The following is a 23,430-nucleotide window of genomic DNA, read 5'->3' as shown; positions in this document are numbered from 1 at the left end:
AAAATAAAGACAACCAACCCAGCAGACGAGAACTTATTTCGATTTTCCCTCCTGTGATTATGGTGGGTTGTCATTATGAACCAGTACCGGATGAAACTTTTCTGGTTAAACCAAAGCATATAGTTAACAGGGAGAAAATAAAAACGTTTTTCGTGTTGAGGCTGAACCCTGCCTTTCCCATCGGGTCATGCACACTCCCAGGGCTGAGTGTGCCGGCCACAGCTGAAGAGGGCGTGATGTCCAGAGCAGAACAAAGGTGAAGGGGAACAGCTGACCTTCAGCATCCTGGAGCCCAGCAGCACTATACCTGGAGTCAATCACTCTGACAAGAACTCCTTTTTTTCTCATCACATTACATACAATTTCTCTAAGTGGCCAAAAGTTTTATTGATACTATATTAGTTTTCTATTGCTGCTATAACAATTTGGTGGCTTAAAATACACCAGTTAATTATTTTACAGCGGAGCAGGTCAGAAGTCCAAACATGGTCTCACTGGGCTAAAATCAAAGTGTCCACAGGGCTGTGTTCCTTTCTGGAGGCTCTAGGAGAGAATCAGTTTCATTGCCTTTTCTAGCTTCCTGAGGCTGCCTTCATTCTTTGGCTCAGGGTTCCACTCTTCTGTCTTCAAAGTCAGCAACAAGGCATCTTTCTGACCTTCATCACAGCTTTCTCTCTCTCTTTCTTCTGCATCCCTCACTTTAAGGACCCTTGTGATTACACTGGCTCCACCCAGATAATGCAGGATAATCTCCTTTTCTCAAAGTCAGCAGATTAGCTACTTTAATTCCATCTACAGCCTAATTCCCCTCTGCCATGTGACCTGTACTCATAGGTTCTGGGGATTAGGATGGAGACTTGTTGGAGGAGCCATTATTTTGCCCACCACAGATGTATATGTAAATTATTACAAATGTTAAATCTGCCATTATTTTCTGAGCTAAACTATTTTTCTCTACCTGCCAATGCATGAACCAACAAGAACATGTGTCCTTTCATGAATGATATGCCCTATACAAAAGTTTTCAACTCTGTTTTCTATGTTAGGAACATTTCAAAACCCAAAGAATTTCATAGCCCTTGTTATGATTCCCTTTTCTCTTCTATCAGTCAATAGTTTCACCTTCTTAACAGACACAGGTAATAGGAACTGAGTCTCATTTATCTTTCAGCGTTCTGTTCTTTTTCTAAACTCACTGCCCAGGAGATTATCAACACTCAGACCTATGAAAATCTACATAAATTCATCCGCGATAATAAAAATCTTTTTAAAATGTCCTTCATTTTCTAAGTTCTCACCCTCATCAGGATATCCAGTATGTCTATATTTTAAGTTGAGAAATAAACAAAGCAATGATAGGATTTCCTGAAAGCTTGCTGCCCTAAATTAAATGGGATGAGCATCTTGGAGTCAACTGACCAATAAAATCTCAACTTTTCTATGCACAGTGGAACAAGACTTAATGGGTGAACCACGTCACTTATTTCCACTTGCCTTGTGGGGAGTTAGGGTGGGGATGGGAGGTATTAACATTAACGAACAGATTGGTATTAAATTATTTTGAAAAACTCCTATATAAATGATAGAAGTTAAACAAATAATTCTTAGAAGAAACAAAAGTGTAGGAACAATCATACTATGCATTTAATAGTAAAAACACTTAATGTAGGTGTTAATGTTGTTAAGAGAGAAGCAGCACAAGTCCTGGCACAAGTGTTCTTGTACACATTAAGAGTCCTGGCATAAGACTCTGAGACTCTGCCCCCACCCCCGCCTACAAGTGGACTGGGTTTCCAGTATCTGCTCCAGAAAGCACTCTCTGCCAAACAAACAAACAAACAATAAAAGCCTTTCCAAAAGATTAGAACCTGGAAGAGCAGAAGGGAAAATATGAAGAACCCTGCTTCCTATTAAAAGAAAAGGAAGAAAATGAACCTCACAAGCACTGCATGCCAGCACAAATCTAGGAGTATTTGGCAAGTACCTGGTCTAATTCCAGCACTAAATAAAAAATTTAATTATTTTTAAGCTAGGTTTACCCAAAAAGTAATTTGGAACATATTGTGAACATCTCAAAAATGCTAAGAAAGCATTTGAGAGCTGAATGGATTTATGTTTTGAGTTTTTTAGAGGAGGTTTACTGCTACCACCCTTCGGTTTCAAGGGGGAGAAAGGTTTTATTCAAAATACACGTTCACCCTTCACTGCCTTGACAGTGATGGTACAAGTCTACAGACTGGTATACCTGTCTCTCACACTAGATGTAGGCAGAGACTGGGTAATGCTCACTGTTGTACCTTCCAATGCACGTGCTCAAAATTGGCATGGATAGTAATAATCATTATTTATTTGTTAGATAAAAAGTTTCTAAGCACATACTGCCAGTCACCATTCCTCTCTGTGGGTACAGCAGTGAACAAGACAGACATGGTCTCTGAGTAAGGGAGACAGACAGGAAATAAGAAAAGTAATTTTAAATAGTGATGAAGAAAACAAGCTAATGGTAAATCTCTTAAGCACTTGAATATTTGTCAACCACTATACTAAAAATGTTACCTACAGTATCAAGTTCAAATTTCACAACAGCCTTACTAATTAAGCGTTATTTTTTATCTTCATTTTATACATTAGGAAACTGAAGCTAGTAGGATAAAGTAAAATGTTGCAGAGCAAATAAGGGGTGGAAAACCAGAATCATATTCAAGTTTCCTGACTTCAAAACCCATGCTATTAAACATTACACCCTATGCCTCACACAAGCATCTCATGGGGTAAAAGAAAGAAATTTTTTTTCCAATAAAGTAACCTAAAATTCTGAAAGGAAAGGGAAGCATATTTGGCATATATGACAAAGCCCATGAAAATAAACAAAACTTTTCAAACTTTATATCTGATCAACTCTTGTCTATGCTGCAGTGGAAATGGCATCACTTGTAAGGGCAGCTTCTTATTTGCCTGTTATCATTACAACATCTTTTACATGTGAAGATATTAGTGCTTTAAGCATCATAAGGTGAGGATTTCTGGTTCTATTCCCACAATGGTGATGTATTTGTATAAATCCATCCACATTTTCTCAATTGCCATATCTCCACAACTCAACAAGAGGTCTCCTTGGGAAAGAGCTGATCAAGGTCAAGAATTTGGCCTGAGCCTGTTAAATGCACAAAAACACTCCTGAGACAAAGGCAGACAGGATCTTGATGGCCCATGTTTTATCTAACTACCTAAGATCACTGGTCAGCATCCAGTTTCATTTTGGTATAACTTCCCCCCACCCCCCAAAAAAGATCCCCTCTTATTGTCTCTGTAAGGGAACTTATCTCTTATCTTACAACAATTATATCTATTTTAATTATATACATTTATATGTGCGCTGATTTGCTTAATGTTAATCTCATCTCCTCTACTAGACTATAAACACAGAGAGGGCAGAAGCCATGATAGATTTATACACAGCACCTTGCACAGTTAATGGTATATATTAAATATCCGATAAATATTGTTTGGATAGGTGAATGATATGAGTATTAATGATCAAGCGAACCCCCCACAACTATGTGAAAGGAGCATCCTTTAGAAAATGCAGTTTCCAAGGAAAACCAATTGAAGCAATGCAAAAGGAATGGCTGAGGAGCTTCCCAAAACATTCCTTCCTTTAAAAGTGACACAAATCATGGAAAAGGATATGGTATGCTTGAAAGAGCTTCTGAGTCAGAAAGAGACAAAACTGAACTCCAGCTCTGCCATTACTAATTGAATTTTTCTGAACCACACTTTTCTCATCTGTAAACATGGGGTCAATAATAAATGAGATAAAGTATGTGAAAACACAAGGCAAACAAACATGGGTAGAAGAAATAAATTCAAAGACCCACTGAATTAGTCTCTTCTCTCTGATGTAATCAAGTAAATTCAGGTCAGATCACAATCTTAAAGCACAGTGTTCAAGGACAGCTTTAAACTTCCTCATCCCCAGAAACTCTCCATTGGCAGAGTTCACCTGAAAGCAAAGTGGTAATCCAGACTATTTCCACACTGTGACTGGAGTGCCATCAGTGGCTTAGCAAAGGATTCTGGAGATCTGGTTTACCTCTACTCTGCTTGTCCTTGGCTTTTTGCTTACTTTTGATACCAAAGATGTGGATCAAAGAAAGACAGAATGACCAAGAAATAGCCCAAACGGTAGATAAAATGACAGCTGTCTGAAAAAAAATCTAGATATCTGTATAAACATCTAGCGGTTCTCAGAGAGAATCGGTGGCTGAGGAAGGTTTCTCCTTACATTTGAGGTTGATATTTAGTGATGTCTAATTCCCTTACTTTTTAAAATGGATTGGTAGGAAAAATAGATTTTTAAATGGAATATATGTTTGAAGTTTTCTCAAAGATCTAACACAAACAGCTAACCCATAATTCAAGAAATTTCTCTTGGGTTAAAAAGAAACCAGTGAGGCCTAGAATTAACTCTGACCCTTTGTGAGAAGCAAAACAGGATTCTTTGTGAATTGCTAACTTCCCCAACTGACAGATAAAGTAAACACATGGAATTGGCCATAAATGATTTCAAACCACTGTCTACTGGTCAATCAGGGATGCTCATATTGGCAGAATGAAGAAACTATAAAAAGATAGGAAAAAAAAAAAAAAGAATCACAGAAAGTAAAATTGTTTCATACGAGAAAAGCCATATGATTGGAAATCTTAAGGAAAATCAAAGCTTGACTTCAAATAAGATTTTCTCTGTTGGGAAATAACTATTGTGCCATCTGCCTTCAATCCTTGACTGTTTAGGTTAGCAAATCCTATCATAACTACTAGTCAAAAGTTTAAAAAAAAAAAAAAAAGCAAAAATTTACATCAGAGATCCATGAGCAAGTCTGCCACGATTTTGCCAAGAAAATAGTATTTCAAACATTTGTCTTCAGAAAAGGAAAGTTTATATACTTATTGCTTACCCCTAATTATAGAGATTAAAAGCCTTAACCTAAAATTTCACAGACTCTGCATTTTAGATAAACTCAATCAAATATTAAATTCTGGCCACAAGGTCTAAGGTATGACTACGAAATTGAGTGAGTGAGGAAGAAATATTCATGCTGGGATTTGTACATATATGGAAAAATTCAAATTTCTGCAAAGGAAACAAAATAAACAGGATTTATCTCTCTGAAGTTCTATACCTTGTTTCAACTGTGGAACATGTCAGATTTTCACTGTTTCAAGCTGTTAGAGCTCAACTGTGTGAACTTGCGTTATCTTTCACAGTAAAGTACTGTGTACTCCAAGGTGGACCCAGGTTTTATAAAGCTAGCATAAATAATTTGAGAGATCCACTCTAAGAAAAAGAATACAAAATTATGAGCATAGCATTATGTAGAGGATGTTAGAAGGAGCCAATGCAAGTGAGGGACTCTGGAGCTTAAGAACAGTAAATCTTCCTCAAAAGAATCAAAAAGGATGAGAACCAAGTCTAAACATAAAGAATTCCAGACACAGGGTGTCTTGCAGAGCATGTGACATTTTATACGCAGTTAGTACTTGTTGATTCCACTCATTTCAAAAGCAAGCAAAGGATTTGACTAAGATTAAATTCAAAGCTTGGATGGTACAAAATAAAGTTAATTCTTTTTTTTAAAATAAAGTTAATTCTTAATATAATTACATCTTAAAATATAGTTTGAATTCATGTTGATTCTGTTATTTAATTAACAGTCATCCAGTTAGTATTTTAAAAATATAAAAATGCCTATTCATTATGATACTTGGAGAACAAAGAGAAGTGAAAAAAAATCAGCAAATAAAAGCTGGATGCACCCAAGTCACAGACTAAACACACTAGTTCCTGTACAGACATCCACTATTTACGATGAACAGGTGAATTTGCAGGCACTTCCTTACTGACTGCGGACATCTGTGACCTATAGTCAATGGAATCACTCCTTGAGTAGAAGATGTTACCAATTCCACAGTAAACCTGTAGGAGTTTTTGATGATCAGAACATCAAATATGCTAACTATTTTCTGCCAACAGTTAGCATATTGCATCCTTTTTAGAAATATAAAACATAAAAAAACAGAAGAAATACATATAATTCTTTAGGTTCTACTGTAAGTATGAGATATGCAAACAAATGAACTATAAATGACTCACTACTCCAGGCTTAACATTCTCTGGAGTACTGCTACTCAAGAAACTACAGAACATCCCAACTACGTTGGAACCCAAGGTATCATAACCAGACGAAAGTGTGATAAAGAATAAATATTTTGCAAATGTTCCTGAACATGAACACAAAAATAATTTCACTCTAGATGTATTTATGAGGAAAAAGTCTTCAGAAAAATTCAATAAATCTTTTGAGAATTTTGTTCTCAATAACTCTTCCTCATATTTGAATAGGACTAAAGGCATTTCTTAGGATGGACAAATAATGACTATTCATAAAGTTTTTAAAATATCTTCAGAAAAAATAACTTTTAAAAGCAAGGAAAAAATGTTTCCAACACAGAAAATAAGCCAAAAACAAATTCCTTTAATACGCAAACAGTTATAATCGGATGATCAATAATTAGATGACTGAGAGTCCAAAAGGAAATAGGCAAAGGATATAAAAATACACAGTTCATAGAGGGTGGTGCAAGGGTAGCTCAAAGGGGTTGAATTCTCGCCTGCCAGGCAGAAGAGGTGGGTTCGATTCCTGGACACTGTACTTCCAAAAAAAAAAAAAAAGCCTTCCATTTATTCCTTCTAGCCTTCTATATTCTGGAGCAGCTAGGAGGAAAAATCTGAGAGGATGGTATGGTAGCTCAAGACAAACTCTGGGATCTGTCCTGTAACTAATTGTTGAAGAGTATTTTGAAAACTATTGCTTTTTTCTTTCTTTGCTTTAAATATATATTATATTATACAATAAAAAAATTTAAAGAAAGCACAAATAGCCAATAAGTAATTTAAAGGGTGTTTAACCTCACTCATAAATGTAAGAAACAAATTCAAAAACAACGAGCTAACATTTTTTAATGGCTAGATCAACAGAAATGAAAATATTCTCAGCTGGCAAAGCTGTGGGCAAAGTGAAGATATAGGCATTCTCATTCTCTGTGGGTAGGAGTGGCTGGTCTAACCTTCTGGAAGGCATTATCTTTTAAATTTTCAAATGCCTCTATCTTTTGATCCAATCAATCAATTTTCCATAAAATCATCCTATAGATTCTCAAATAAATACTCAAAATATATATATATTCAAAGATGTTTCTTGTAACACTGTTTACAAAATTTAAAAAACAAATTAAAAACAGAACAGAGTTAAAATGTCCACCACATAGGGTAACCCATTCAATAAATACTATAAAGCCATTAAAAATAATATGGTAGTCTATCTATGTGACGAAAGTGAAATAATGATATTAGCAACAACAACATACATTTCTTGAGCTTCTGATATGCCAACCACTGTTCAAAGCACTTTACATATATTAATTCACTTACTAAATAAAAGTCATCCAAGATATCATAAGTAAAACAAGAAAGTTGTAAAACAGACTGTGTTCTGTGATTCCATTTGTGTCATACATATACACACACACACACACACATATATATACTTACATGTGGCCAGAAAAATTGGGGAGAGAAAGGAATATTTTATAGTAGTTACCTAGGAGGAATGGGATTTCGGTGCTTGGAGAAAAGCCATTTTTACTTTTTAATCTTATAACTGTCTTAACTATTTGAAATTTTCACTATTTTTTCTATTTTTAAAATACAAATACATATCTATTTAGTTTATGTTCTGTTTAATTTTATTATTTCTCCTTCTATATATTTTTTAAAACCTTATAAATGTTATTTGGGGAAATAAGCAGTAACATGAGAAAGCTGGAACATTATACCCATCCACAGTATAGGAATTTTTAACATGAACACGTACAAATTTTAACATTAAAAAATCTAGTTAACAAAAAAAATCAATATTCCACAATCACAACAACCCCAACAAAAACACCCTATCTCATTTCCTTCCTTACGCAGGAAACCCTAGAATATAAGGATTTGGATGAAGATTCTCATGAATCTAAACAATTGTTTGGCTGACAGTTTTCTTCCTCCTGTCAGGAGGAGAAAGTGGGGAGGAAAGACAGTATCAACTCATTTCAGTAATCTTTTTTAAAAGACAAAGTTTAATAATAAATAAAACAAAAATAAGGGAAAAATATAAATATCATCAATGTGTGGAGCACAGCGTGCACTGCTCTCCTGTGTGTAGCACGTGACTTAACCACACAGCCAAGGACCATGTTTGTGCACTTCTCCATAAAGCAGCCAACATACAGCAATCATTAATAGATACTAGAATTATCATCACTACAGTCCCTGTGCATTAGCTGCTTCCTATGGGCTTAACACTGAGCCCAACATGACATGCATTAAACCTCACAGAATCCTCACATTTAATTTCACAACCACTTGGTCGATTGATTCATCTTCTGGAATCACTGACTATCTACTGGATTTATACGAAATTATAAAAATACAGAGCAAATTTTCAGGTGGCAAATGGTAACTGAAATCCATAAACAACTGAGTCTTGATTTATGATATTCTCTCAACTCTTACAGATTTTTTTTTTTTTTTTTTTGCATAGGCAGGCACCGGAAATCAAACCTGGGTCTCTGGCATGGCAGGCGAGAACTCTGCCTGCTAAGCCACTGTGGCCTGCTCTCTTACAGATTTTTTATAAGAATTTTTCCCCCAGAAACAGGCCATAAGTGGCTCCTGAATAATCTTTACAGCATTTGTTCCAAAGGTTGTTCCATTCAGTTCATTCTTCCACACGCATCCCTCTCAGCACACGGAGCACAGGTGACTCAGAACGGCAAGCCTTCACTCTGCAAACAGCCTCCCATTTCTATCGCCCTTCAAGTTCCTTTAGTCTTACCTGTCCAGCAGCAGTTCCAACACTTCCTTAGTGGAGGCAAAGCCTCTGTATGTTGACAGGAAAATGCTGATATAGGTAAAGTCATTGTCCCCAAAAGCAGTCAGCAGGTTCTCCACAAGCTTTTCCAAGGTGCCAGCTTTTATAGTCCTGATCTTACAGGTCTCATACTGACTGACCGTGTGTCCTGGAGGCAGCTGGTCCCCTTCAACCTGTGAGACAAAACAGTGATTACAATCAGGAGAAATGACTCCCTCAAGTAAAATTGAGAACACTGACACTGCTCAGGACCATAGCCTATCTTGGTTTTCTGTGGTCTTATTTAATTTCCTTGCAAGTCATGTAAGGCAATGCTGTCCCCTGCGAGTGTCACACTGGTGGTGATAGAGCGCATGTGGACACGCATGTGTGTTCTCTTCCTCTCTAGAAGGAGAGGAATTACTCCACAGCTGTTACATTTGTTTCTGCTTACAACCCTATCAAGAACTAGGATGCTGGACTATTTTATTAAGGATGTCTTCTTGATACATCCTGGATGATCCCAGGATCAAGTTTAGCAAACATTAACAACCCCTCCTTTTCTACTGTTCCATGCTAAGTTTCCAAACTCATTCTTAAAAACAGCTCCTAAAGTGATTTGCTGGAGCCAACTCACACCAGCTTGTGTGAGCCGACTGTTAAGTTTTTAGAAACTGTGTAAGCCATTTGATGTCACCTTGTTAGCCTGAAATTGGCCATGGTGGGAGTATTTTATCTATGGAAATCAGCAAATAGTAAAAAATTGGCAAGAATTTAGCTGAGCATTTACCAGCGACCCACTGGTTGGTGGTCATGCATCCTTAGAACTGTGAGCTGATGTCCTTCAGCCCATGAAAAGCAATGTACATCTTTATGCAACTGCATCAGCAATCAACTGAGTTGACTGAAAAGTAGCTAAACCAGCACTGGTCTATTCTCTGGAGAGTAATGAACAGTGGGAAGGAGGTGTTATGACTTGTATGACTTCTGGGAACATGCAAGGGAAAAGGAAGACATACTCCTGAAAAGTAGCTATCATGGAATGAAACAGTAAACATTAGTAGGTATAACTGTACCTTGATAGACATAAACCACAATACAGAAGAATTAATTAGTAACAAAATCTTTAAAGCTTAAAACTTGAATATGAGGGACAAAAATTAAATTTAAGGAAAATACAGCTGTCTTACATCCTGCAATAAAATTGTTCCTAATAAATTATAGAAAGTTGTAATTTTCAAAGCTGAATTTGTTCTCCATAGGCACTAGGGAAGCTGCCATATTAAGAGGAGTCCTGTAAAGAATTTTTCTAAAGCAAATAATTGTTCTGTGACATGAACAATCACCAGGCAGTTTATTTGTAATTGTTTTATATCATATTTTCCAAAATTGATATAATCAGATGTAGGAATTAAAGAAGAGGGGCAAAAAAGAGAGAATTGAATCTCTAAATGATGACACTGAGTTTACTAAATAATTTTTGCTTTTTCCTTACTTGGACTGTCAGAATTTAAACCACTGGAAGGAAATTAACAGGTGAGACTCTAATGTTGGCAATCACCTTTTAAGGGAGTTAGAATACCTTAACATTCTCATGTCTAACTGCCAAGAGGAAATAATATTAAGACTCCAGCTTATTTGAAAGATGGGCTTTATTTCTTTATTTAATTTTTGAAATATACTTTTCATTTATTAAGGAGAGGAATCTGGTTCAGACAAAATATTAAATGCTTCTTGAGGCTTCTCAGGCCTTTGACTCAGATTATGGCCTAATAAAGGTTCTTTATCATTTTTATTTGTTTGTTTGGTTTTGTTTTGTTTGCATGGGGGTACGGGGAAACGAACCTGGGTTTCCGCCTGGCAGGCAAGAACTCTGACATATAAAATGATAAACCCTCTTTATCATTTTATATGTTGCTTTAGAACAATCCTTAAGTACCCAGCTGTCCCCTAGAAGCCTCGATTAACTTAACCAGAAACAATAAATGAAAAGGATTATACGGTTTCAAACTCTAATCACTTTAAATACTTAGTGTAGTGTTTCCCTAAGTGTGTGCTGCAAAACACTAGTTCCAAAACAGATGGTCCTGTGGTCAAATTTGGAAACTACAAGGTTCAACAAAGTCAAAGACATTTCTTTACTGCAGAATTTCTTAGTCTTTAATACGCTAATATGTTGAATGAATCCCCAAAAGAGGGATATGGTATATGACATTTCCAAATGGATTTCCCTTTATTCTCAGATAAAGTTCTTCAGCTTGAAGAACCTTGAATGAACACACTTTATAAAATGCTGGCTTATCATTGTGTTGCATTCAAATTTTTTTTTTCCATTTTCTTTCTTTTTTTTTTTTTTATTAATTAACGGAAAAAAAGAAACTAACCCAACATTTAGAAATCATACCATTCTACATATGCAATCAGTAATTCTGAACATCATCACATAGATGCATGATCATCGTTTCTTAGTACATTTGCATCGGTTTAGAAGAACTAGCAACACAACAGAAAAAGATATAGAATGTTAATATAGAGAAAAAAAATAAAAGTAATAATAATAGTAAAAAAAAAAACCTATAGCTCAGATGCAGCTTCATTCAGTGTTTTAACATGATTACTTTACAATTAGGTATTATTGTGCTGTCCATTTTTGAGTTTTTGTATCTAATCCTGCTGCACAGTCTGTATCCCTTCAGCTCCAATTACCCATTATCTTACCCTGTTTCTAACTCCTGCTGGACTCTGTTACCAATGACATATTCCAAGTTTATTCTCGAATGTCGGTTCACATCAGTGGGACCATACAGTATTTGTTCTTTAGTTTTTGGCTAAACTCACTCAGCATAATGTTCTCTAGGTCCATCCATGTTATTACATGCTTCATAAGTTCATCCTGTCTTAAGCTGCATAATATTCCATCGTATGTATATACCACAGTTTGTTTAGCCACTCGTCTGTTGATGGACATTTTGGCTGTTTCCATCTCTTTGCAATTGTAAATAACGCTGCTATAAACATTGCTGTGCAAATGTCCATTTGTGTCTTTGCCCTTAAGACCTTTGAGTAGATACCCAGCAATGGTATTGCTGGGTCGTATGGCAATTCTATATTCAGCTTTTTGAGGAACCGCCAAACTGCCTTCCACAGTGGTTGCACCATTTGACATTCCCACCAACAGTGGATAAGTGTGCCTCTTTCTCCGCATCCTCTCCAGCACTTGTCATTTTCTGTTTTGTTGATAATGGCCATTCTGGTGGGTGTGAGATGATATCTTATTGTGGTTTTGATTTGCATTTCTCTAATGGCCAAGGACATTGAGCATCTCTTCATGTGCCTCTTGGCCATCCGTATTTCCTCTTCTGGTAGGTGTCTGTTCAAGTCTTTTTCCCATTTTGTAATTGGGTTGGCTGTCTTTTTGTTGTTGAGTTGAACAGTCTCTTTATAAATTCTGGATACTAGACCTTTATCTGATATGTCATTTCCAAATATTATCTCCCATTGTGTAGGCTGTCTTTCTACTTTCTTGATGAAGTTCTTTGATGCACAAAAGTGTTTAATTTTGAGGAGCTCCCATTTATTTATTTCCTTCTTCAGTGCTCTTGCATTCAAATTTTAATCATATTTGCCACATTTTACTTTTTAGAAGTGAAGATATTATAAATATGTTAATTTACTCTTCTATTTTCCTTTGATCTCTTTCCTAATATCAAATTAGGAACTTTTTTATTTTGTGCTTTTTACTTTGTCACTTCAAAAGACCATGCCAGCCAAAATATTATCAGCCTGGATAATATGAAGAAGTAGTAGTTTAAAAATATACTTCAATGTCATATATTAACAGCAAAACAAAAGGAATGGCTTCCCAGTCTTCAGGATATTCAAGCTCTAATTCTAAATCAAGCTTTCTTATCTTGTGATAAGGTCAGGATTCTTTTAACAAATAATTTTGTAATTTGATGATTCTTATTTCACTTAAAATGAAAACTTCACTTTAAAACTAAATATCTTCTTATGGAAAGCATGACTGTTTAAAAGAGCTAATTTTTCACTGAGCACTGATTTGGCCAAAAATTCAAACACAGGGAGAAATGCTTGTCAAAGGATCTAATGAAGTGGGTCCCTCTTCCTGCCAGAAAGCAGATTTGGCAGAAAGCCAAGGTTCTCCCTCAGGAGAGGAATTATGTTATTCATTAATCCAGCTGTTTCTTTTCATTCCTTCTTTGACTCTGCAGAAACTCTTAGTTTGCAAGCCCAAATCCCTTAAGTGCCTTTAACTTTTTTCATTCCTCAGTGTTTGCATCTGTACATTAGGAAGCTAATGTAACAGAATGGCTAAGAAAATACTTTGGATACTTAAATTTAGAAAGTCATTCTGTAAATGCAATGAATGCGCCTTAATGACAATATCATAACATAAAGTATAGGAATTGCTCTGGTCGCTAAAATCCTTCTCACAAAAATTAGCAATGCATGTTACTGTGTTAGAGGGTTGGATGTGTTTATTTTTTGCAGACTTGCTAAGCACCCTGATATCTACTTGCTGTTGTGACAAAGACCAGGTTTTTGAAGATAAGTTCTTATTTCCTAACAAGGAGAATACATGTTTATGAAACATGAAACTTAAAATTACCTGCTTATTGCTAGAGTTATTTAGAAATGAAATTATACATAAGGGAAAACATACAAAATATACTGCTTCTTGTAGCAAGACTAGAGCAGAAAATTTCAAAATTTCACTTTTGCTGTAAGAAATTCAATAGATACATAACCCTTTTTTAAGAGACTGTTTGGACCTGGTTTTGTTAGTATTATTTCAGTTTTAAATTGAAGTTTAAAATAAAAGGGGGTGGAGGATCCTTAGCAGACAAGTGTTGAATAACACAGACTTAGAAAGCAAGACATGGAGGGCTGGGCTTGCCTCGTGGCTTAGCACGCTAACAGGAAACAGCTCAATCTGGAGTTTATCAGAGACCATTGCTTTTCTGACATGATCATGATACTAAGGCTGCAAAAACGCTTCATGATTGTTTTTTTGGCCAATTGTTACGCCATTCGAATTTAGCTTTTCCTAAGAAAAGTATGCCTGACTCATGTGAGGTAAACATCTAAAACTCTGCCCAAGCGTCCTAGCTATGGAATTTCCACAATTATCAATTTGGGGATGAAGGAGAGAGGAGAAAAAATGTGAAAGACTAAATATGCCTTATTTCATTTCTGCTTTCAGTCAGTTATATTCCTTCACCTCTGAAACACAAATTGTTAAAAACTTGGGTGGTTCTAATTTGAAAAAGAAATTCCTTCAATAAAATAATACTTCACTTCAGTCATCTGATACTTTAACAGGGGTCTTGTTAAGTAAACAATTTCATTAGAATGAGACAGTACAGAGTCTTTCTCAAAGCCACACTCAGCCTTCAATACATCAGTTCTCAGACATCCGAGTAGCAAAGTAAATAATGAGTGCTATCCTAGTCTTAACTCCCTAAGAAAAATCTAACACCTATACTCAGGGTTTTATAGATTTTAAGAAGCTGCACATTGCCATACCTATATTCTTCACAAAACACCAAGGGTAAATTTTATACTCCCTTTTCAAATGCCCTACAATCACCCTACAGCAGTAACAACAAATCACCATCGTATAGGAAGTCCCATGAGATGACCCACAAATAAACTTTTTAACCCTCTGCAGTATGTAAAGGTACAGACTACATGGCTTTGCCATACAAAGAAAAAAACTGTTCTCTGAGTAAACCCCATACATGCAGTGGCACACAGCAGAGTGTCACAGCAAGGTCTGTGCATCTGGATTTTGTGAGCTATTTACACATGGGACATTCTGAGATATAAACCAAAGCCCTATATCAGCAGGAGCTTCTGTTTTGTGTGAATGTCTACTTTAGGTGTGAACTCACTTTTTTGTTAGCTTAGGGTTGCCAGATAAAATACATGATATGTGGTTAAACTGAAATTTCAAATAAACAACAAATAGTTTTTTGGGTATAAATATGACCCATATAGTATTTGGCACCTATTCATACTAAGAATTTATTCATTGTTTATCTGAAATTCTGAGAACTAAAAGTAAACAGCATGCAATTCTGGCTCCCAGGTTGTTTTGTCCAGAGGAGGAAATAGACACAAAGAAGCCATTCTAATACAATGTGAGTAAATGACAGAGAGATAGGAATAATATTACGGAAGCCCCGGGAGCATGGAGAAGTAGAGGAAGCATCAGAAAAGAGTTCCTGAGTAGGTGATGCCCACAGTAGGTTTTAATTTATAAGGGAAAATTAAAATGTTGGGGAAGATATACCAAGGACAGAGACCAAAACAAATAAAGGCAAAAAAGAGGTCTGAGGGAGAAAGCATGTGGTTGCAGAGGCAATATGAAACAGGGAATGAAGGACTTGGCTAAGAAGTCAGCAGGACACAACCCAACTGTGGAGGATTTAGGCTGGAGCTAAGACTAAGATTGTCACTAAGAAGCTGAGACTTCATTCCTACAAGAAATGGAGAATCAGTGATGAGATTTTAAGATGGTCCAAGAAATCGTGATGTGGAGGACAGATTTGATGGGGTCAGTTTTAAAACTGGGAAACCAGTAGAAGCCACTCTCAGATTTTGTCAATGGTAAGTTCAAGACAGACCTCCATATCTTTTTCCATGTCCACTCCAGTGAAATAATTCAGACTATCACTTTAATATCTCTGACCTAACAGAAGAGGGAAAAGTTATACCTCTTAGTAGAAATGTGGAGGAAGAAGTAAAGGAGCGTGTGCATAGCAAATGACATGGGCACTAAAAAATTACAAGATCCCCAAGAGCTGACCTTGCTAAGGGAGCTGTAATAACAAACCATGACCAGTGTTTTTATCACTAGGAATTCTCAGTCCCTTCCACTATCCTGTCTCAGCAGGGTTTCCTAGATCTCCGCATATAGTCCAGGAATCCTCCTGGGGGAAACAGGAAGTTGTATTTTCCATCTCCTGAAAAACAGTTCTAACTGCTAGCTGTGAATCTGCTTGGCCCCACATTAACCCATAACAGACTCTATCTACTCTGACACAAATTTCTGTCATTCTGGCCACCCGTCACGATTCCAAAGTTTTTCAGGATGCAGATTCAAGAATTAAGTAGGTTTTAGGCAATTTGCTGACCACATTTTTCAAATAAAATAATTTATCTCTTATACTTTTCTGCTTAAAACTCAGAATGCTCACTTCAAAGTGTTCTGAATTAACCTGAGCTCCATTTCCAACTCTGAGGCCTACATCCACTACGGAACCTAGGATAGCAACTTAACATTTCAATGCCTTGGTCATCTACTTTATAAAATAAAGAAATCACTTAATTTTCTTACTTCTGAAGAGTCAGGAGGTTTCATGAGCTGGTTAATGAGAAGTTCAAAGATTGAGCTGCATGTGCAGAGTTTTGAATTAAACAGTCACTGTTAACATTTGCCAAATAACACCACAAATTGTCATATATAGGTCAGCAACCAGAATAAACTTCCAAAAATCACAACTCCTTCCTTTCCTTCCCATTCAGAGCTTCAAATGTCCAGGTGTTCATATCCTGAGGGCACAGGTTAACAGGTGCCCTGGCTTTCTGTAATCCAATTGTGCAGCCTAGCCAACCTCTGCCTGAAAGGTCAGCAGAGGGTAGTGAGCTTCTGTAAGACCGACTATTGTCTGTGAATGAACCCTACTATGAATGGAAAGGTTTCCCCCCAGCCCAGAGCCTTTCCCACAGCACCATAAATCCCACAGCAACATGGGTCTTTATCTTGTGAGATTGAAGTGTACTTTCCCGGTCTCTGGAGGGTGGGAAGTAGGGGTGGTGATTTTCTGACATCTCTAAACTTAAAAATAAAGTTCATTAGTTTGATTCTCATTTTGCACACCATATTAAGGAATCATTCTATCTGCCCCACTTTCCTATGCGATTAGTTCAGTTTTAAGCAAAGAAAAGATGTGACTCCCACTATTATTATTATCAACTATTATCATAATGATCAAGCACAAAAATCAAAGCCCCATTATCAAAATGCCAATAAAATCATTACTACTCTGGATTTAAGAGTTCAAGCAAGGACCCTGTCTAGTGTGTACCATTTCCCCTCCAAAACTAAAATTCAATGTAAAATTTAACTTTATAGCCCCACAAGTCTCTGGGAAATAGGGCCTCTGGCAAGTACCCTACCCCTCTGTGCTATCTTTGACACAGACAGTATTCCTAGATAGTGCACTTGTTAGAACTGGCTATCTGTAGAGCAAGCAGACCTCTTTCAAGCACATTATCAGGTGATCAGACCTACGGTAAGGCATGAAGAATGATTTAGTTTATCTTGAGTTCATCTCTTTGAACAATATAAACTGTCTTTTTCTTAGTAGGCTGTCCTCCATATAAGCTGTAAATTAATTCCAATAAACCATCCTTTTACCCTAAGTGAGGGGAAGAGAAGAGAGGGCTAAACTTTATTTATTAAGCCCCTACTGTCAGATGTTGCCTAAACTTTACAACAACCTTCTAGTGTAGGAGCTATTCCCATTTAACTGGAGGAAACCATAACTCTGGTTCAGAGAAATGAGGTTCAGAGAAGTCACGTGACTTAATAAGCAACAGAGGAGGGATATCAAAAGAGCTGTTTCCACCACAGTGTGTCGCCTCAAAGCATGAGTGGATACAGTACTGGATACCCAATCTCCCTATCTGTATACTCAAAATTATTCAACCACACTTTATAGGATTGCTGTAAGAAAGAGATAAAATTAATACATCTGAAAGCATGTTGGAAGGTTCTAATAACTATTCATCCCTCTAAATATAATTATATAAATATTATTATATTTAATACTAAAGTCCTTCTCTGTTCACTTTCTTTCCCCTACACTAATTGCTTTTACCAAGTTAGAAAGTATTATATCAAATGCCCTCTCCTCTCTAGACACTAACTGAAACCTATTAATATTTGAGGGTAAAAAAATATTTAGTGTTAAATATCCACTTTGGAGGAAGACAAAAATCGGTCTCATTATCACGGTTTCTTAAGTGAATAAATTAAGTCTAGGAAAGACAACTCACTTTGTCCAAGGACTAAAAGGAAGCCAAGAGAACAATATCAGCAGCAGTAGGAGAAGCTCCGAGATAGTGGAGACTAGCTCCCCACGGGGAACACTGGTATTCTGCTCTGATTCCAAAAGTACTGATTAATTTTCCTACGTAGGTTTATAACTTTATCAGTCAGGAGGCAGTTTCCTTCTAATTTTAGGACAAAGAGCAAATGAAAGCAGAATGAAAACATGATTGATTATGGGAGATAGCCAGACCCAAAGTGTCTGTAAATACTGATACTTGAACAATGTAAAGGAGAATGCAGAAAATAGAAAGGACAGTCCACAGAACATAGTTCTAATTTCTCCAAATGAATGGAAATGGAAAATCCAACCATTTCACTCTTTAAATATTAATGTGTCAAAATATATGTAAAAAGATACATGGTGCTAGCTGTAAAAAAATATTTATCCTCCTAAATATTTTAAAAGAATGACTCAAATTTGGGCAGCGAATAAAGAAGTATTTGTTGCAAAGTCCCCTTGAGGGACTGGGGAGAAAGAAGGAAATATTCAACTTCCCCATTTGGAGAATTTCTGATATTCTCACAAGTAGTGGGGCAACCAAATCAATAGGCTGAGCCCTTATTGATGAGTTTGCCCCCATGAAACTTATTTCTGCAAAGGATAGGCAAAGTCTACTTAAAACTCACCCCCAGAGGACCTCTTTTGTTGCTCAGATGTAGCTTCTCTAAACCAACTCTGCAGCTGAACTCACTGTCCTCCACTCTACGTGGGACATGACTCCCAGGGATGTATATCTCCCTGAAAATGTGGGACAGAACTCTCAGGATTCTCCAGGACCCAGAATCATGGAATTGAGATAGGCTTCTTGACCAAAAGGAGGATGAGAGAAATGAGACAAAACACAGTTTCGGTGGTTGAGAGATTTCAAACAGAGTCAAGAGGTTATTCTGGAGGTTATTCTTATGTATTTATATAGATACCCTTTTTTAGTTTATGGTGCATTGGAGTGGCTGGAGGGAAGTACCTGCAACTGTTGAGCTATGTTCCAGTAGCCTTGATTCTTGAAGACAATTGTATAATGATATAGCATTTACAATGTGATTGTGTGACTGTGAAAACCTTGTATCTGATGCTTCTTTTATCCAAGGTATGAACAGATGAGTAAGAAAATATGGATAAAAAATAAATAAATAATAGGGGGTAAATAAGAGGTAAAATAAATTGGGTAGATTAAAATACTAGTGATCAATGAGAGGCAGGGGAAAGGGGTATGGGACGTATGAGGGTTTTTAAATTTCTTTTTCTGGAGTGACACAAATGTTCCATAAATGATCATGGTGATGAATACACAACTAAATAATATTGTGAGCCACTGATTGTACACAATCAGTATGTGAAGATTTGTCAATAAAAACATTTGAAAAAAAAAGAATGACTTAAGATCCACTCTTGATGCTAGTCATAAAAATAATGTTAAAAGAACATCTCCACTGAGCAGAGAACCCAAATGAGATGCTAAGGGAACTGACAAAGGAAATGAAGGATCTTTATTCTTTAAAAATCTAATAGCAGAAAATATACAATGAATGTGTGTGTGTGTGGTTGTTCTCATTTAAGGACATGGAAGAAAAGACTGTATAGAGTTTAATAGTTTTGCATACTGCAACAACATTAAATAAATGCCAGGTAAATAATCAAGGAGCCTTACAGAGGGAATGTGAGAACTGATGGGCATACGACCTCTTGTAACCCTGAGATTCAACAAGGATGGCAGGCAAGAAAGAAAAACTGCTATAGGAAGAAGCACTAGATTCTGGTTCTAATTACAGTTCAATTAATCAACAAGAACTTGTTAGTGTCTTCTATGTATCTCAGCAGTGAGTTAAGAGCTCTTTTTAATGTGGTTGGATGTTTGATTTCTTTTTTTCCCAAGTACACTTCAATCACTCCCCTACCTAAAACCTTTCACTGCCTCCTACAGCATTTGAAATAACAGCCAGACTTCTACAACAGCTAGCAAAGCCCTCCCTGCCCATCTCCTTGACCTCAGCACCAACATCGTCTCCTTTCCTTCCTAGGTTCCAGCCACACTGGTCTTCCTTTAGTTTTTAAAACAAAGCAAGCTTATTTGCTCCTCAGGACATTTGCACTTGTTCCTTCTGCCTAAAATGCTACTCAATCTGATCTCATGGTTGGTCCTTCCTTCTATTCATCCTTTGTTTAGGTGATTATCTGCTTACAGAGACCCCTTGGATCACCCACCCCTGACATGCCAGGTCCCATTACTCAGGTGAACTTCTTTACAGCACTGACTTATTTGTTCACCTGTTTATTGTGTATAAACCCCAGGAGAGCAGAGCCTTTATTATCTTGTTCTCCACTGTATTCCTAGTGCCTACAGCAACTTCTGTACAGAATGGGTACCCAATAAATAGGTGTGGAGTGAATGAAATGAATGTTGCAATTAAATAGGCTATTATTTAAAAATCTCAATTACAGGCATACTAAACTCCATGGATCATCTAAAAATACAAAAATTGGCCTTTCTGAACTAAAAATCTTAGGTAAACAAAGTAAACAAATTCAACTTCTTCACAGTAGTCGAGAACTGGAGTTAATTTGTCAAAATGACTGTTCTGAGATTTTTCTGAATCCCAATTTACTTTATCCTTGATTATCATGATTTTTTAAATTACTAAAGTCATGGACTTTTTTCCTCCAGAATTCCTTTCCCATCAAGATTAAGATGTTGAATTAAACTACACATAACAAGAATCTTTCATTTTCTAAGACTGACATTGCCCTCATTGTTCTATCAGATATAAATTCCATTGAGCCCATTGCTGCTTTGAAACAGTGGGAATATGCACTTATTTTGACTTCCTACAACTCCATGTGGGAGTATCAGAGGAAATGAATGCACAAACTAATCAACCAGCTATGGGATAAAAATATAAATACACTGGAAAAAGTTTACTGTGAGACGCCGAACTATCAAGCAGCTTCCAACGCATTCTGCATGAAAGATGTGGTACAAAAGTTAGTCAGATTTTCATTTGAAGCCTTTCTAACTCCCCCATTAGTCCTTTCTGGATTCTAAGCCTTGAACACTCTTAAGTGGAGATAGGTCCACAGCAGTATTTACTTGCCATACATCCCATTTTCATTCATTCATTAATTCAGAAATATTTACTGAGCATCTATCATTGTCACGGTACTATAAGATACTGTGGATACAGAAGTGATCAACACAGACACGGCCCCATTCAAACAAAAACGACAAATATAAACTGATAATTTAACAACTATTTAATGGCATCCAGATAACTACTCCCTCTTCTTAATAAAAGAGATACTAAAGGAACATAAGACAAGGGGGTCATATTTTGTCTTGGAGATCTGGGAAAGTTTCCTAAGGAAACAGATCAGAGCTATGAGTAGATGTCTGCTGGGTCAGAGACAGAACACAACAGTTGAGGTAAAAACATAGGCAAATGCCCCGAAGTGGGAGGAAATGTGGTACACGGACAGGATAGAGAGAAACTGATGTGAACAAAGGAGAGTGAGCTGGGAGAGAATCGCAGGAGACGAATTATGGTCTTTAATCAAATATCAACGGGATGCTTCTTAAAGAATTTTAAACAGATGAGTACACCATGAGCAAACATAACATGGGTCTACGTGAAGAATGAACTATAGGAAAATAAGAAAGGATGTAGTTAGAAGACTATTGGAGAAGACAACAGATGTGGTAGCAAAGTTTCCAAAAACGTGTATCATGATTTACCTATATCAGAATCACCTGGGATACTTGTCTAACGGCAGATCCATGGTCCCCCACCCAGACCTACTGAATCCAAGTCCCCGGAAATGTGTAAATCTGTATTTAACCCAGGTTATTCTAACAAACATTCATGATTAATAATCATGGCAACAATACTAGGGAAATTTCAGCAGTGGCTGAATAAAATAAATCATGATGAAGTAAAGAAATATACTTTTACCTGAAAATGAGGCCTCTTTTCTAAAATTATATCATCACCACTCCCCTCTTCAACACCTTTTTTTTCTTACCTGCAGCAAGGAGCCAATTTTACTCTTTTTCCACAGTCATTGATTTATATCAATTTTATTCAGAGTAGAAGCATACAATTGCTCTGACTTGTTATGGAGTGGAACAGATCAGAGCAAATGAAAATCTAAGTTAATCAATGTTGCTAAACAAGTTCAGTTCTGAATAGAAACATTCAGATTGGAAATAATGTTATCTTCTGTTTGGGTGGGCCTTTCTACCATTCAAAACCCTTTAATACAGACAATCTCATATGATCACAAAAATCCCAATTTAAAGACACTGAGTGAGGACACTGAGGCTCAAAGAAGCTAAGCAATTTACTCGGTTCTATCGCTAGTAACTGACAGAGGCAATACTTAAGCACAGGTTCCTCAGTCCCAGGGCCACACTGAAGCAGCAGTGTCAGATAGCTCAGTAGGTCAGACTTCATCTGCCCATCAAAGGTCTCCCATGTGCTGTCCATACCCATCATTCCACATCTGGCAAATAAGTGAGAACCTATTGGTGTTAGGTGTTGTGAATGAATCATGAACTCTCAGGTCTTACACTCAATGGCAGGTCAAAATTTCCTCTATGATGTGTTAGGAGGAGAAGATACCACCATAGGCAAATCAGGACATAACTATTCCATGTTACTGAAACTATTTGCAGACAAATATTTCTATTTCAAGATAAACAGGATAGAGGTTGTGGGCCTATGGAAAATTATAACCCTCTAAATCAAACAAAACATGAACTTCTCTCGTCAGAGAGGTGTAATTGTCGTGTCGCCAGTTGTAATTGTATGTTTGAGTTTTCAAAATGCATTCTACTCTCCCATTTGAAAAAAAAAAAAAAAAAAAGAGAGAGTTGCAGCATTTCCCTTTCCAGGAATGTGATTTAACTTAATAGCTAAGCTAATAATCACCAGCTGCTTATTTGGTGCAAACAAAGAAACCACTGTCTCTGCGCATGGACACAATGGCCCTGAGTGTGATTTGGATTTGGTTGTGAGAGACCACTACATTACATAGCAAATGTAGAGGCAAGAACACATATTACATAACTCTATATTGCTTTGTCATTCTAATTAAAGTGGGAGAACTTCCCTTCACAATTAGAAAGCTTTACTGTCTGTCACCTCCATAGTAAGATTTTTTAAAAATTATGTTGAGCCAGGGAGATAGTGCACATAGCCACTCTGTCCAATGTAATTAATGTAGCAGGAGAATGAGAAAAAAAGTTTATCAAAGACTAGAAGGTAACCATGGAATGGGTAAAATGTGTAGATGGCGGCCAGGTTAGGTCTACTAAACTGAAGAGCTATGCTCTACAG

At 36.7% G+C, this 23,430-nt stretch overlaps 1 protein-coding gene across 2 annotated transcripts in view; it reads right to left on the bottom strand.

Moving 5' to 3' along the window:
• RGL1 (ral guanine nucleotide dissociation stimulator like 1) overlaps window positions 1-23,430 on the bottom strand; it is a 286,004-nt gene that overhangs the window by 69,613 nt on the left and 192,961 nt on the right. For both annotated transcript variants that reach the window (XM_077157204.1, XM_077157205.1), the window contains one exon: window positions 8,943-9,151. In XM_077157204.1, the coding sequence (XP_077013319.1) occupies window positions 8,943-9,151 (209 nt within the window). The remainder of the gene's footprint in view (window positions 1-8,942; window positions 9,152-23,430) is intronic.

Source organism: Tamandua tetradactyla, chromosome 4 (genome assembly GCF_023851605.1).
Source record: "Tamandua tetradactyla isolate mTamTet1 chromosome 4, mTamTet1.pri, whole genome shotgun sequence".
NCBI lineage: Eukaryota > Metazoa > Chordata > Mammalia > Pilosa > Myrmecophagidae > Tamandua > Tamandua tetradactyla.
Note: the sequence above shows the minus strand (reverse complement) of the source record. Positions and strands in the feature narration are given on the sequence as shown.